General features: G+C 39.7%; 1 protein-coding gene across 2 annotated transcripts in view; it reads right to left on the bottom strand.

Moving 5' to 3' along the window:
• Window positions 1-304: 304 nt before the first annotated feature.
• Window positions 305-13,741, bottom strand: part of HESX1 (HESX homeobox 1) — a 27,276-nt gene continuing 13,839 nt past the window's right edge. The window contains exons 2-5 of one of the 2 annotated variants that reach the window (XM_025376614.1): window positions 2,219-2,485; window positions 1,227-1,426; window positions 858-959; window positions 305-762 (exon numbers count right to left, since the gene is read on the bottom strand). In XM_025376614.1, coding sequence (XP_025232399.1) covers window positions 664-762; window positions 858-959; window positions 1,227-1,426; window positions 2,219-2,375 — 558 coding nt within the window. In that variant the 5' untranslated portion in view covers window positions 2,376-2,485 and the 3' untranslated portion in view covers window positions 305-663. Of the gene's footprint in view, window positions 763-857; window positions 960-1,226; window positions 1,427-2,218; window positions 2,710-13,741 lie in introns of those variants that run through there. The other variant, XM_025376613.1, reaches the window with a different exon arrangement.

The raw sequence follows: 13,741 nt of genomic DNA, 5'->3' as shown, positions 1-13,741 counted from the left end.
TTTAAAATTTTGCATTTATTTGCTGCTTACTTCTTTTGTGCAATTCAATACCAACGGTATAAATATGCTAGCTGATACTTGTATCTTTGTACTTTGGCATAATGACTTTACTTGGAAAAAAACCTTGAAACTAACATGCTGTAAGAATTTGTTTTGATAGATGGTAAGAAATTCTCACTGCTTTATGCTATAAATCAAGAGAAGTTGAAGATTCATGAATAAATCATAATCTATAATATAGTGAAGCATAATTATGTTTCAAAATGTGCATGGAGGAAACTAATGGAAACAACTCACGCTTTTGTTCTTCAGATTATTTTACTTGAAATACTTTATAATTAGAATCCAGCTTGTGGAGTCAGTCATGAGTCTATTGATTTTAACAAACTAATTTATTAGATTAATTTGGCTCACTTAAAAAATAGCAATCTTTTCTGAAAATGTTTATTAAAATACATAGAAAAGGTCTTTACTATAACTAAAAGTGCCCAAATATAATATGTACCATGCTATAATAGTAATTACATACAATATATTTTCAGAAAAAATGACAATGTTCAGATTAAATGCAGGAAAGAAAACATCACATTTTAACATTTAATATTTCCACTGATTCTTCATGCTCTGCAATTAGAAGATAATTTCACTTGTTTAGTTTTCTATCTATTCCAGGAGATTTGTGTTGAAATTTTTTTTCGCCATTAGAAACTGTGATTCTCTATGGGACCTTTTCAGTTTTGCACGCCGATTTTGAAACCAAATCTAAAGTTAAGGAAAAATAAAATAGGTCTCAGAAACATTATTTTATTATTCTTAACATTTCAACACCATGAATAACAACTAAATTTGAAAATTACCTGGATTCTGTCTTCCTCTAGATTCAATTTTCGAGCTAAGTCTTCTCTAATATCAATGCCAGGATAGCAGTTTACTCTAAAGACATTTTCTAACACTTCAATCTAAGAATAAGAAAAAAAAAATGTTGATATTCAGTATGTCACCAAAAATGAGCTTTAACTTCTAGAGTAAAATGACTACATTTAAATCTGGGCAATTAATCTGGATGCCTTTTTAAAAATGATTACCTGGAAATTGTTAAAATATGATAGTCTATTGTTTCATTAATAAAGCTTCTAAACTGAGATACCAAAGTGAATGGGCTTTTGCTCAACTTGGTGTCAATTAAAGCCTTTGTATTATCATTATTGGGTGAAAAAACTTCCCACCTGGTTTTGAGTAAAAGCAGTTCTTGGTCTTCGGCCTCTATACCAACTCAACTCTCTTTTCAAAGACAGTCTTTCTGAGGCTGAAAAGTAATTTTCATATTTTGAAGCTCTTTCTTCTGGCATTGGATGATCCACCATGCTGGGGAATGAAATCCCACCGGGAGGATTTGGGACATGTAGACATAAGTTACCATCTTTCCCTAAAAACAGAAAAATAAGCCCTATCTTAGATGGTCAATCTTATGTTCCACAAAGTTCTATAGAGGTAGTTTCAGGAACTCATCTTTCTTTTCCTAGTGGAATTCTGGGATTCACAAGAGAATTGCCCCCCATTAACCAAAAACCAATCAAAAATGAAGATCCTGTCTTGGTAATACTGCCTCTTTGGTCTCTGAATGTCATGTATTTTTCAGTGAAAAGAGATTTCAAATATCTGATGTGTCAAACAGGGAGAGATCTTCTGAAGGCAGGTTCTTGGTATTTCCTGTGAGTGAATTTATCCACTTCGCTCAATCCAAAGCTGATATTCTTTTCACTTCCCCTAGGACTCAGCTGGAGGCATTAAAGTCCTAGACTCTGGCTGGGCGTGGTGCGTCATGCCTGTAATCCCAACACTTTGGGAGGCCGAGGCAGGCGGATCACCTGAGGTCAGGAGTTCGAGACTAGCCTGACCAACAGGGTGAACCCCCCCCCCACTAAAAATACAAAAATTAGCAGGACATGGTGGCGCATGCCTGTAATCCCAGCTACTCAGAAGGCTGAGGCAGGAGAATCGTTTGAACCCGGGAGGTGGAGGCTGCAGTGAGCCAAGATCATGCCATTGCACTCCAGCCTTGACAATAAGACTAACACTCCATCTCAGAAAAAAAAAAATAACAATAATAAATAAAATAAAAGTCCTAAACTCTAGCTCTATGTAGTATGAAATAAAGGGCAAATTAAACACTGTAAATGAAGTAACAAAGAATTGAAACAACTAAGCTGTGGCATACCTGAGAAGCTGCAGGTGTCTGCCCAGGGCCTGTGGGGTTTCCTTAATGGAACACAGTCTTTCTTCTGGTCCAGTCCTAAGATTTTCTCAATTGAAAAGGAGCAAGTTAAGGGTTTGCTTTCCCCGAGCTGAGAGCGTTCCTGAAGGCTGGGAGACATCCTCTTGTGGTCTGCACGGAGCAATAGCTTCGGCCTCTGCTGGCTCTGCCCCACGTGTATAGGGCTGGGATCTTCCTGCAGTTCACCTTATAGCTCCGCTGACAAGGGGGCTGGATTTAGAACGTCACTAATTAAAATCCTGTCTTAGAAAGTTTTAGCATGTCAATGAACACTTGCCCAGCCAGCAGCTTAAGGAGTTAATTGTTTATTTGTTTGCAAGTAATTAGCAACTAATGGCTACACCAGGGGGGCCACCTACAGGGACAAAAAGTGTTATCTCTCCTAAGCAGAACACAGACTTAACTTTCTCGAAAGAAGTGATGCACAAATGTGGCACTCCTCTTTTATTTGAAATCATTAATGTATAAAATCATGCTTTTTATTCTGAAGTTTATACTTTCATGGGCTCCACTTACCTAAACATACAGGCAAGATACGAGAGCAGTCGAGTAATAAATAATCTAATTTAAGTGAATTTTCTTCCAAGGAAATTGGAAAAAATAATAATCTCTTAATGCTATTACAGTAATTCTGATGAAAATGCCTGTTTTCATATGCATATGTAATAGGGAATGTTGTCAATGAAAACACAATAGTATTTGGAGTGCAGCATAGTGGAAAAGGTTGGCAATGTTATTAACACGGAGTGTAATTGTCTTCCAAGTGCCTGGATTAATTCATAGGAACAGTTGCACCAATTATTTTAAATAATTAATGGGCTAATTCTTTTCCTTCCTCTTTTCTTTTAAATGAGAGAGATACAAGTTTATATGAAGGTTCATATGTAATCACCTCCAAGCAACTTAGAAGCATGACTACTTAAAGTGAATACTTTCTCTATCACAGTTATTTTAAAGAAAAGAACATAGTTTGCTTTCTAAAGAAAAATTTATCTCTGTTGATCTTTTGAGGGATGGGCAGAGGATGGAGTCTTTCAAGATGATAAGGCTTGTGAAAATAACCAAGAACAGAATGTTTTAATTTCATAATCCTAAGAAAACTTGAAATTAAAAGAAAAGTATAACTGCTGATTGGGAAGATTTTGAACTGGCTGTTCCCCCCGCAAAGGTATGCTTGTAGTTCTTGTACTCTGCTCCTCCTCTTCTTCCAGTACCTTCCTGAAGATACATTCAAGTGCCTAACTTTATTCATTATTTAAACAACTGCTGGTCTTTCCTTCAGGGAAGGGGAAAAACAGTCTCTACTCATAGAGGAAATAGCCTCTATAGGATGGAGCTCATCTTCATCAGCTTTTATCCTATTATGATCTCACAAATATTGAGCTAAATTCCTCCTGATGAAAGCTCTCGGGTAAATAATGGATCTCACATGCAAAACATCAACAGGCACATGGATTTATAAATATACGTGTAAAACCATTCTGTGGATGAATAAACTGGTGAACATTTACACCTCATGGAGATTTTGTATATAGTGCTGAGATGTAGATTGTGCAGAGGTGGGGGGTATCTTAATCTGGGGTGACTAGGAGGAAGTGAAAGAATACAGGACCTTCTCAGTTTTCTTTCTCTCCTTTGAGACATTCATTATTTCCTTCCCCAATTGGTTGAGCACCTACTTAGAATCAGAAAAAAACAAAATACTACCTTGCCTTCATAGAGCTCACAGTGGTGCAGGGTGGGGGACAGGAAACAAATAATAATTATAGGTAAATTATCTAGTATGTTAGCCAGGGTAAGAATGGGAAAAGGAAACAGGTGAGCCAGGTAAGATGAATTAGTGTAGGTGGAGGGATAGATGTCAGTGTAGGCATCACTGAGCCCCTGAGCCCCGCAGTTGAGTGCCTCAGAGGCACAAGGCAGAAGGATGCCACAGCGCATCCAGAGCAACTCCAGTTTTCAACTTCTTCTTTATTAACAAAGATGTTCCAATATTTTTATTCAGCTTAAATTGATTTTCTTTGGATTTACATAATATCATTTTATATATGGATGAGTAGATGAAAATAAAAAGCAGGAAAAATTATCTAAAAATGTGAGGGAAGCATTTTCTCATATACTCACTCAACAGATTTTTGTTGGTTGGTTGGTTGGTTGGTTGGAGACAGAATCTCACTGTTGCCCAGGCTGGAGTGCAGTGCCACCATCTCAGCTCACTGCAACCTCCACCTCCTGGGTTCAAGCAATTCTCCTGCCTTAGCCTCCCGAGTAGCTGGGATTACACATGTGCACCACCACGCGTGGCTAATTTTTCTATTTTTAGTAGAGACGGGGGTTTCACCATGTTGGCCAGGCTGGTCTCAAACTCCTGACCTCAAGTGATCCACCTGCCTTGGCCTCCTAAAGTGGTGGGATTACAGACTTTTACAGGGCACTTAATGTGTGCCAGACATTATTATAGGTGCTAGAGATCAGTGATGAACAAAACATGCTAATTTCATGGCATGATAAATACACTGAAAGGAGTGAACAAGGTGATGCGGATGCAACATAATGGCAGAGGGTGACTTAAAGTACAGTGGTCGGTGGTCGATGGTGGAGGAGGGCCTGAGGAAGCGACATTTTCACTGAAGATGAGCTAGCATGCCAAGAGCCTGAGAAAAAGCACTGCGCTGAGAGAGAATGGCAAGTACAAAGGTCTTGCAGTTGAAAATCACTTGGAATGTTTGAGGAGGAAGAAGGCAGTAGCTGGAGTGAAGTTAGTGATACCAGGTGCATTTGGAGTGCCAGGCCAGGTTGGATTGTGGATGGCCTTTATAAAGGACATGGTAAGGAGGGTGCAAAGAGAAGCCAGGGTAGGGTTTTAAGCTGGGACCAAAATGATAGAATTTATGTTTTTAAACCTTACTCTGGCTGCTCTGTGGAAAGGGATTAGAGAGAAGTGGGTGCAACCAGGGAGATCAGCTGGGAGTTACTTATTCAACACATATTTACTAAGCATATACTACCTGCTAGGCATTGTTCTAGGTATGAGGGATACAGTGGTGAAAACAAAGACAATTGTTTAGTGGCAAAAGATGATCCTTTGAAAAAAGTGTGAGAAGAGAAGGTAGATTTGGAGAGAAGTGCAATTCTTTAGAAGGTTACGGGAGATTGAATAATCGAGTACGTGGTCCCAAGTCTTCAATCCCCATAAAATCTTATACAACCATCCCCTTGCTGTGGTTTCATGGTGAATACAGTATACTTCCCACCTCCTGATTTTGGGCTTGTTTGTGTGACTGGCCAATGGGAAGTGATGAGAGCAGAAGCTCAGTGTGCCCATTTGGTTTTTTTTTTGTTGTTTTTGGTATTTTTAAGACAGTCTCACTCTGTCACCCAGGCTGGAGTGCAGTGGTGCAATCTCTGCTCACTGCAACCTCTGCCTCCCAGGTTCGAGTGATTCTCCTGCCTCAGCCTCCCATGTGGCTGGGACTACAGGCGCATGCCATCACACCTGGCTAATTTTTGTATTTTAGTGAACAGTGATCAGCAACCAAATGGTAAACATGGGGTCACCTCCAAGGGCAAATAACTTTAGCATCAAAAACCAAGATATTAATCCTCAGACTAGCAGTAGATGAGAGAGCTGAAGACTCCTCTTGGTTCCTAGAAAAGGCAAACTAAACCCTCTCTGGAGGAAAGCATCCCTAATTTAGGTCCACAAGATTTCCACAGATTAAGAGCAAGCAAACATAAGCTTATAATCAAAGATCATCAAGCACGTGAGACCAGCCACCTCATGAGGGAAAGCCAGCAGAAATGAGATTTATAGCTTGTTCCAGAGACTGCTAGTTGTCCACCAATATCCATTCTATCCTTCCACAGTAGTAATATAATTTTTTTTTTTTTTGAGTTTCAGTCTGTTGCCCAGGCTGGAGTGCAGTGACATGATCTTGGCTCACTGCAACCTGCACCTCCTAGGTTCAAGCAATTCTCTTGCCTTAACCTCCTGAGTAACTGGGATTACAGGTGTGTGCCACCATGCCTGGCTAATTTTTTGTATTTTTAGTAGAGATGTGGTTTCACCATGTTGGCCAGGCTGGTCTTGAACTCCTGACGTCAAGTGATCCAACCCACCTCAGCCTCCCAAAGTGCTAGGATTCCAGGCATGAGCCACTACACCAGGCCACAATATAGTTTTTAGGTAAAGGTTGATAATGACATTTCCCAGACTGTCTTGCATATAGGTGTGGTCATGTGACTTCTTACCTCTGAGATGTGAGCGGAAGCAACATGTCTAACTTTCAGGCCCAGCTATTAAAAGTTAGGGGTGACCCCTCTGTGTTCCCATTTTCTCTTTTCTACTGTCTGGACTGTGGACAAGACGGTGGGAGCTGATGAAATGTTGAGAATAGCAGTGTAATGAGAGAGAGGACTTGAAGCCCTGTGGATTGTGGATTGGACTTTCCCTATCAGTACTGGACTACCTGCTTGGACAAAGAATAAATGTCTGTCTTGTTATTTGGGGTCTGTAAGTTATAGCAGTCAAGTCTATACTGTAACTAATATAGATCTAGAAGAAATTCGGATATGGGAGTTAACAACAGAATATGAAATATCTAACGAGTGAAAGTTTAAAGAACTAAAAGTTAGAATCATCAATAGGGACAAGCAAAAAGAAATGATCAGAAATGACTGGGAAGATTTTAAAAAGAACTAAATGGAATTCATAAAATTAAAAATGTATATAATTATTAAAATACACTCTGGATAAGTTAAAGAGCAGTTTGGGTCGTCATGAGAGCACCCTTCCCCACACCCTGGCCCATACTCACTGTTATAAACATTTTAAATTATTGCCAATATGACACATAAAATAATTTGTTTCACATTTCTTCAAGTAAGGTTGGGCATTAATTTCTTTACAGGTTTATTGGTCAATGTGTATTTCTTCTTTTGTGAAATAATAGTGTATTCCCTCAGCCCATTTTTCTATTAAGGTGATTTTTTTGCTTGTTTCTTCACTTTCTTCAGAAGGTGGGGGTGATGGTAGGGACTAAATGGGAAGAAAAATGAGGAAACTTTTTGGGGTGAGGGTAAGGTTCTATATTTTGACAGGATTTGGATTACACAGCTGTATGCATTTGTCAGTACTCATTGATTGGTACTCTAAAATTTGTTCACTGAAAAATTTTATCTATAAAAGCATAAACAAGTATTAACTAGTCAATGTTATGTATGCTAAAGAGTTTAAGGGGGAAGTATATTGATGGCTACAACTTTATTGATTGATTGATTGAGATGGAGTCTCGCTCTGTTTCCCAGGCTGGAGTGCAGTGGTGCGATCTCAGCTCACTGCAGCCCAGACTTGTTTTACGCATTTTAAAGTAAGTTGTAGGCCAGGCACGGTGGCTCACGCCTGTAATCTCAGCACTTTGGGAGGCCGAAGCGGGCAGATCACTTGAGGTCAGGAGTTCGAGACCAGCCTGGCCAACACAGTGAAGCCCAGTCTCTACTAAAACTACAAAAATCAGCTGGGCATGGTAGCACACGCCCATGTAATCCTAGCTACTTGGGAGGCTGAGGCATGAGAATAGCTTAAACTGGGGAGGCGAGGTTGCAGTGAGCTGAGATCATGCCACTGCACTCCAGCCTGGGTGACAGAGTGAGACTGTATCTAAAAAAAAAAAAAAAAAAGAAAAAAAATGCATAAAACATAAAATGGATGGATGGATAAATATGCTTTCATGATCACTCTTATTCAACATTATTGTGTAATTCTGGATGATGAGAACTTCTAAACCAATTGAGTTTTCTGGGATGATGAAAATGTTCTTCATCTGAGCTATCCAATATGGTAGCCACTAGCTACATGTGGCTAATGAGCACTTGAAATGTTGCTAGTGCAACTGAGGAACTGAATTTCAAATGTAATTAAGTTTAATTTAATTTAAACTTGGACAGACACACATGGCTAGTGGCTCCAAACCGAAGAGCACAGACAGAGAACATTTCCATAACTGCAAGAAGTCTTACCAGATAGTGCTGGTCTAGAAGTATAGAACAATATTGAAAATAGTGATGATAAGCTGGGCATGGTGGCTCACGCCTGTAATCCCAGCACTGTGGGACGCGGAGGCGGGGTGGATCACCTGATGTCAGAAGTTCGAGACCAGCCTGGCCAACATGGTGAAACTCTGTCTCTACTAAAAATACAAAAAATTAGCTGGGTATGGTGGGGCTTGTACTCCCATCTGCTCGGGAGGTTGAGGCAGCAGAATCGCTTGAACCTGGGAGGTGGAGGTTGCAGTGAGCTGAGATTGCACTATTGCACTCCAGCCTGGGCAACAAGAGTGAAGCTCTATCTCAAAAAAGAAAAAAAAAAAAAAGAAAAGAAAAAAAGAAAAGGAAGGGAAAGAGAAGAAAATAGTGATAATAAAAACAAAAAACAAACACCTTTGTTTTGTTCTGACATGAGAAAAGTATTTCACCATTAAAATAGTATCTTCTGCTGGTTTCTAATAAATGCTGTTTATTTAGCACAATGTTATAATGAATACAAATGCAAAATATCTACCGAGCTTTATTGCTTCTCCAGCATTTTAGCATATTTGTATTTAATCTTCTCACAAATCTTTTATCATTTGGTAGCTGATAAAACAGAAATTGAGAGTAACATTGTAATACCAGAAGTCACTAACTAGGAAGTGGCAGAGCCTTGACTTGCATTTTCTGCTCTAAATCCTGTTTTATTGACTTCACCAATTAATGGCCACCATAACATCTTCACCAATGATCTCATAGTATAAATATCAAAGTGTACTAATCAATTAAGAAAAAAACTGTGAAAACTTTGCATATGATACTCAGTATCTTTCAACACTTACTTTGATATGAGAAAGAAAAGTCTGACATATTGACATTAGAGAGAAGAGGTTTTAGGAATAAAATTGGACAGTCTATATTTCAAATATCTATACATACAAGATGAAGTAAAAACTGAGAGGTTTATGTTTTTTCTTGTTTTAGGAACATGAAAGTCCATTCATGTTTTGATAAATATTTATTTTTAAATTGTGTATTTCAGTTAATATCCAAATCATTAACATCAGGAAAAATGTACTAGGTCTGAGGTGTTTTGGCAAAGATTTCTGTAAACCAGCCATACAAGTATTATGCTGTGAGCGTAATAAGAAATGGAATAAGCAAAGCTCCAGTGAACCTTGCCCCTTCCTTACTTTTGCATAGGAATTGCACTGATTTCACACTTTCAGTATTTTTAATGTTAAAATGTGTTTTCTAAAATATAAGTTTATTTTTTACTGCAATGCCTTCAGTGTTTCCTAGAACAATGCCCAAGTAGACATTCAATAAAATTTGTTGAATAAGTGAATTGAATGGATGGATGGACAGATGGGACGAGCAAGATGTGACATCTGAAACCTGACATGCAACGTAAATACTGTACTAGTATTGTTTATTATTTAAGTTTACTTGAATAGGGTTTAACTATTGTTGCCATTGTTTTTTAATGTGTAAAGTAATCCCAGTTTTCTGTGAACTACATGTGTATCACTCCAGGGCAATCTACAAAAGAGAAGACATTATGGCATTCTGTAACTAAAATTTAATAAAAATTGAGATAGGGCATTCATTTAAAAATCTGAGTTGAGGACAGGTGCTATGGCTCATTCCTATAATCCAAGCACTTTGGGAAGCCGAGGTGGGAGAATTGCTCAAACCCAGGAGTTCAAGACCTGCCTGGGCAACACAGTGGGACCTTGTCTCTTCAAAAATTGAAAAACCATTAGCCGGGTGTGGTAGCATGTGCCTGTGATCCCAGATACTCAGGAGGCTGAGGTGGATCGCTTGAGCATAGGAGGTTAAGGCTGCAATGAGCTGTGATCGTGCCACTGCACTCCAGTTTGGGTGACAGGGAGAGACCTTGTCCAAAAAAAAAGAAAAAAAGAAAAAGAAAAAAAAGCCCAGGCACGGTGGCTTATGCCTGTAATCCCAGCACTTTGGGAGGCCAAGGGAGGTGGATCACAAGACGTCAGGAGTTCGAGACCAGCCTGGCCAACATGGTGAAACCCCATCTCTACTAAAAATACAAAAATTAGCCGGATATGGTGGTAAGCGCCTGTAATCCCAGCTACTGGGGAGGGAGGTAGGAGAATTGCTTGAACCCAGGAGGTAGATGTTACAGTGAGCTGAGATAGCGCCACTGCACTCCAGCTTGGGTGACAGAGTGAGATGCTATCTCAAAAAAAAAAAAAAAAAAAAAAAAAAAATCCAAGTTTAAAATCTAAAAATCTCAAGTCATGTTGAACAATTCATATTTGTGGCACTCTGTGGTTTCTATGGCCCTTGTCTGCCATTGTTACTAGACACACACAGGAGCTTTCCCAGTGATTACGAGGTTCAGGAGAGCAAGGTCTGTTTCATACAGTCTTCGATCTCCCCTGCACCCAGCACAGTGCCTGTCACATAGGAAATGTTAAGTAAGTTTATTGAGTACGTCCAGTTTATAACAATTAAAAAGCATTTCAGCCTTTGCTCTTCTCAAATCTCAAAAAATTATTATATTTTTCATTTTCAAATCAGTTAAAATTGTTTACAGTATAATGTCTTGTACATATCAAGCCCTTGACTTAAAAAATTTGATATAAAGTCAACCAAAAGACAAATGCATTTTTATTTTGAAAAGATTCATTCTACAGGCCGGGCGTGGTGGCTCACACCTATAATCTCAGCACTTTGGGAGGCTGAGGTGGGTGGATCACGAGGTCAAGAGATCGAGACCATCCTGGCCAACATGGTAAAACCCTGTCTCTACTAAAAATACAAAAATTAGCTGGGCGTGGTGGTGTGCACCTGTAGTCCCAGCTATTTGGGAGGCTGAGGCAGCAGAAGAATCGCTTGACCCAGGGAGGCAGGGGTTGTAGTGGGCCAAGATCACACGACTGCACTCCAGCATGGGGACAGAGTGAGACTCTGTCTCAAAAAAAAAAAAAAGATTCATTCTCCACTGATCGAAGTAGCAAAGAGAAAAAATGTAAATTTTAAAAAAGATTTATTCTGTACAACAGTACATGGAGTAAAATATGATAGTCTCCTTCACTTTTACCCCATCTTACCTCCCCAGCTTACTGGCTATCACCACTAACAATGTAGCATTTCTCCTGCCTGCCTTTCAAAATACTTTGACTTAAATACGAGGATGCACACATGCACATATTTTTTTTTTTTTAATTATACTTTAAGTTCTAGAGTACATGTGCACAACACGCAGGTTTGTTACATAGGTATACATGTGCCATGTTGGTTTGCTGCACCCATCAACTCATCATTTACATTAGGTATTTCTCCTAATGCTAACCCTCCCCCAGTCTCCCACCTCCGACAGGCCCCGGTATGTGATGTTCCCTGCCCTGGCACACATGCACATGTTTTTATCGACATGGGGTCAAACGTGTGCTATTCTGCAATGTGGTCCACTCTCCCATAGTGTGACACACACACACATACACCACAAACATGTATAGCTCTTCCTCTCCCTTCAACACCTGCTTGGCACTACAAGTGGATGAACCACAATTTATCAATCTATACCCTGGATAATGAGGGATGTAGGTTGTCTCCAATTTTTTACTATACCATTTTGGCAATGAACATCCTCTACATACATGTTAGCACACATGCAGGGGTGCATGGAAATCCATGGAAAAATTTCTTTGAAATGCATATTATTTTTTAGTGGATGCTGCCATATTTCCTTCTGAGAAATCTTTACCAATGAACACTCTCATCCTGTCGAGCCCTTGTTCTTATGTCCTGCCTGGATTGACAGTGGGAACAAGAAAACTCAGGGCTGAGCTAAATTAGACTCAGGTTTTTCTCAGACTCAATATTCAAAGATAAAATGGTTTAGGATTTAAGGCTCCAAAGGGCTCGGGCCTAAACTTTAGTGCTATTTAATCTAATCGCTGTAGATTAAATGGGAGTTGTCAGTTAACCCAAGAATCTGATGGTTATTTATAACATTGTTTCTGGGGGATCAATGTTACGGTTTTAAACAACTTTAACTTTCCAGTCGGGCGTGGCGGCTCACACCTGTAATCCCAGCACTTTGGAAGGCCAAGGCAGGCAGATCACTAGGTCAGGAGTTCAAGACCATCCTGGCCAACATGGTGAAACCCCATCTCTACTAAAAATACAAAAATTAGCTGGGCGTGGTGGCACGCATCTGTAATCCCAGGTACTCGGGAGGCTGAGGCAGGAGAATTGCCTGAATCCAGGAGGCAGAGGTTGCAGTGAGCCAAGATCGTGCCACTGCACTCCAGCTTGGGCAACAGAGCAAGACTCCGTCTCAAATAAATAAATAAACTTTTCAATGAAAACAAACATTTGTTAAACTCCAACATATATCAGGGAGTGCTCTGCAGAGCACAGAGATGAAATCATTTCTGCCTTCAAGAAACTCATGATTAAGAGGATAGTAATTAATGTTGATTTTATTAGGTATGATAATGTGATTATGGTTACCTAATATGCCCCTTTAAAAGACACTCAAGTATTTACAGGTGAAATTTCATGATGTCTGGGTTTTGCTTTCAAATATTTTAGGAAAACAGAAAGAAAACCAAGAAAGAGATAATTGAAGTAGGTATTGCAAAATGTTGATGTGTTGAATTAGAGACCGGTACATGTGGATTCATTATTCTCTCTACTTTTGTAAATATAAATAGTAACATTCTCTTTAGTCTTCTAGGGACACCAGTATGTACATACACAATTACAATATAACAAAATAAAGATACAGGCACAAGTGACTATGGGAATAGAAAATGGCCCAAATCTACTTGGGTGAGATTGAATAGGACTGAGGAAGGGTTAAGAACCCAACTCTGATGTCAGATTATCTGGGTCCAAATTCCAGCTCTTCTTAGCTATGTGACTTTGCACATATAACTTAGCCTTTTGAGCCTGTTTCTTCTGCAATAAAATGGGGATAATTATAGTGCCCAACTGAGGATCCAATGCGTTAATATCTGCAAAGCTCTTGGAATAGAGCCTGACATGTAGTAGACATTACATAAACTGCCTACCATTACTCACTTATTGCTGTTATCAATGTTATTATAAAGGCTTTTCAGAGATGTGTTGAGGCAGAGATGTTTCAAGAAAAGGTCAGAGGGCCGGGCGCGGTGGCTCAAGCCTGTAATCCCAGCACTTTGGGAGGCCGAGACGGGGTGGATCACGAGGTCAGATCAAGACCATCCTGGCTAACACGGTGAAACCCCCTCTCTACTAAAAAATACAAAAAAAACACTAGCCGGGCGAGGTGGTGGGCGCCTGTAGTCCCAGCTACTCGGGAGGCTGAGGCAGGAGAATGGCGTGAACCCGGGAGGCGGAGCTTGCAGTGAGCTGAGATCGCGCCACTGCACTCCAGCCTGGGCGACAGAGCGAGACTCCGTCTCAAAA

This window comes from Theropithecus gelada, chromosome 2 (genome assembly GCF_003255815.1).
Source record: "Theropithecus gelada isolate Dixy chromosome 2, Tgel_1.0, whole genome shotgun sequence".
Lineage (NCBI taxonomy): Eukaryota > Metazoa > Chordata > Mammalia > Primates > Cercopithecidae > Theropithecus > Theropithecus gelada.
This window is presented reverse-complemented; position numbering and strand designations above follow the sequence as displayed.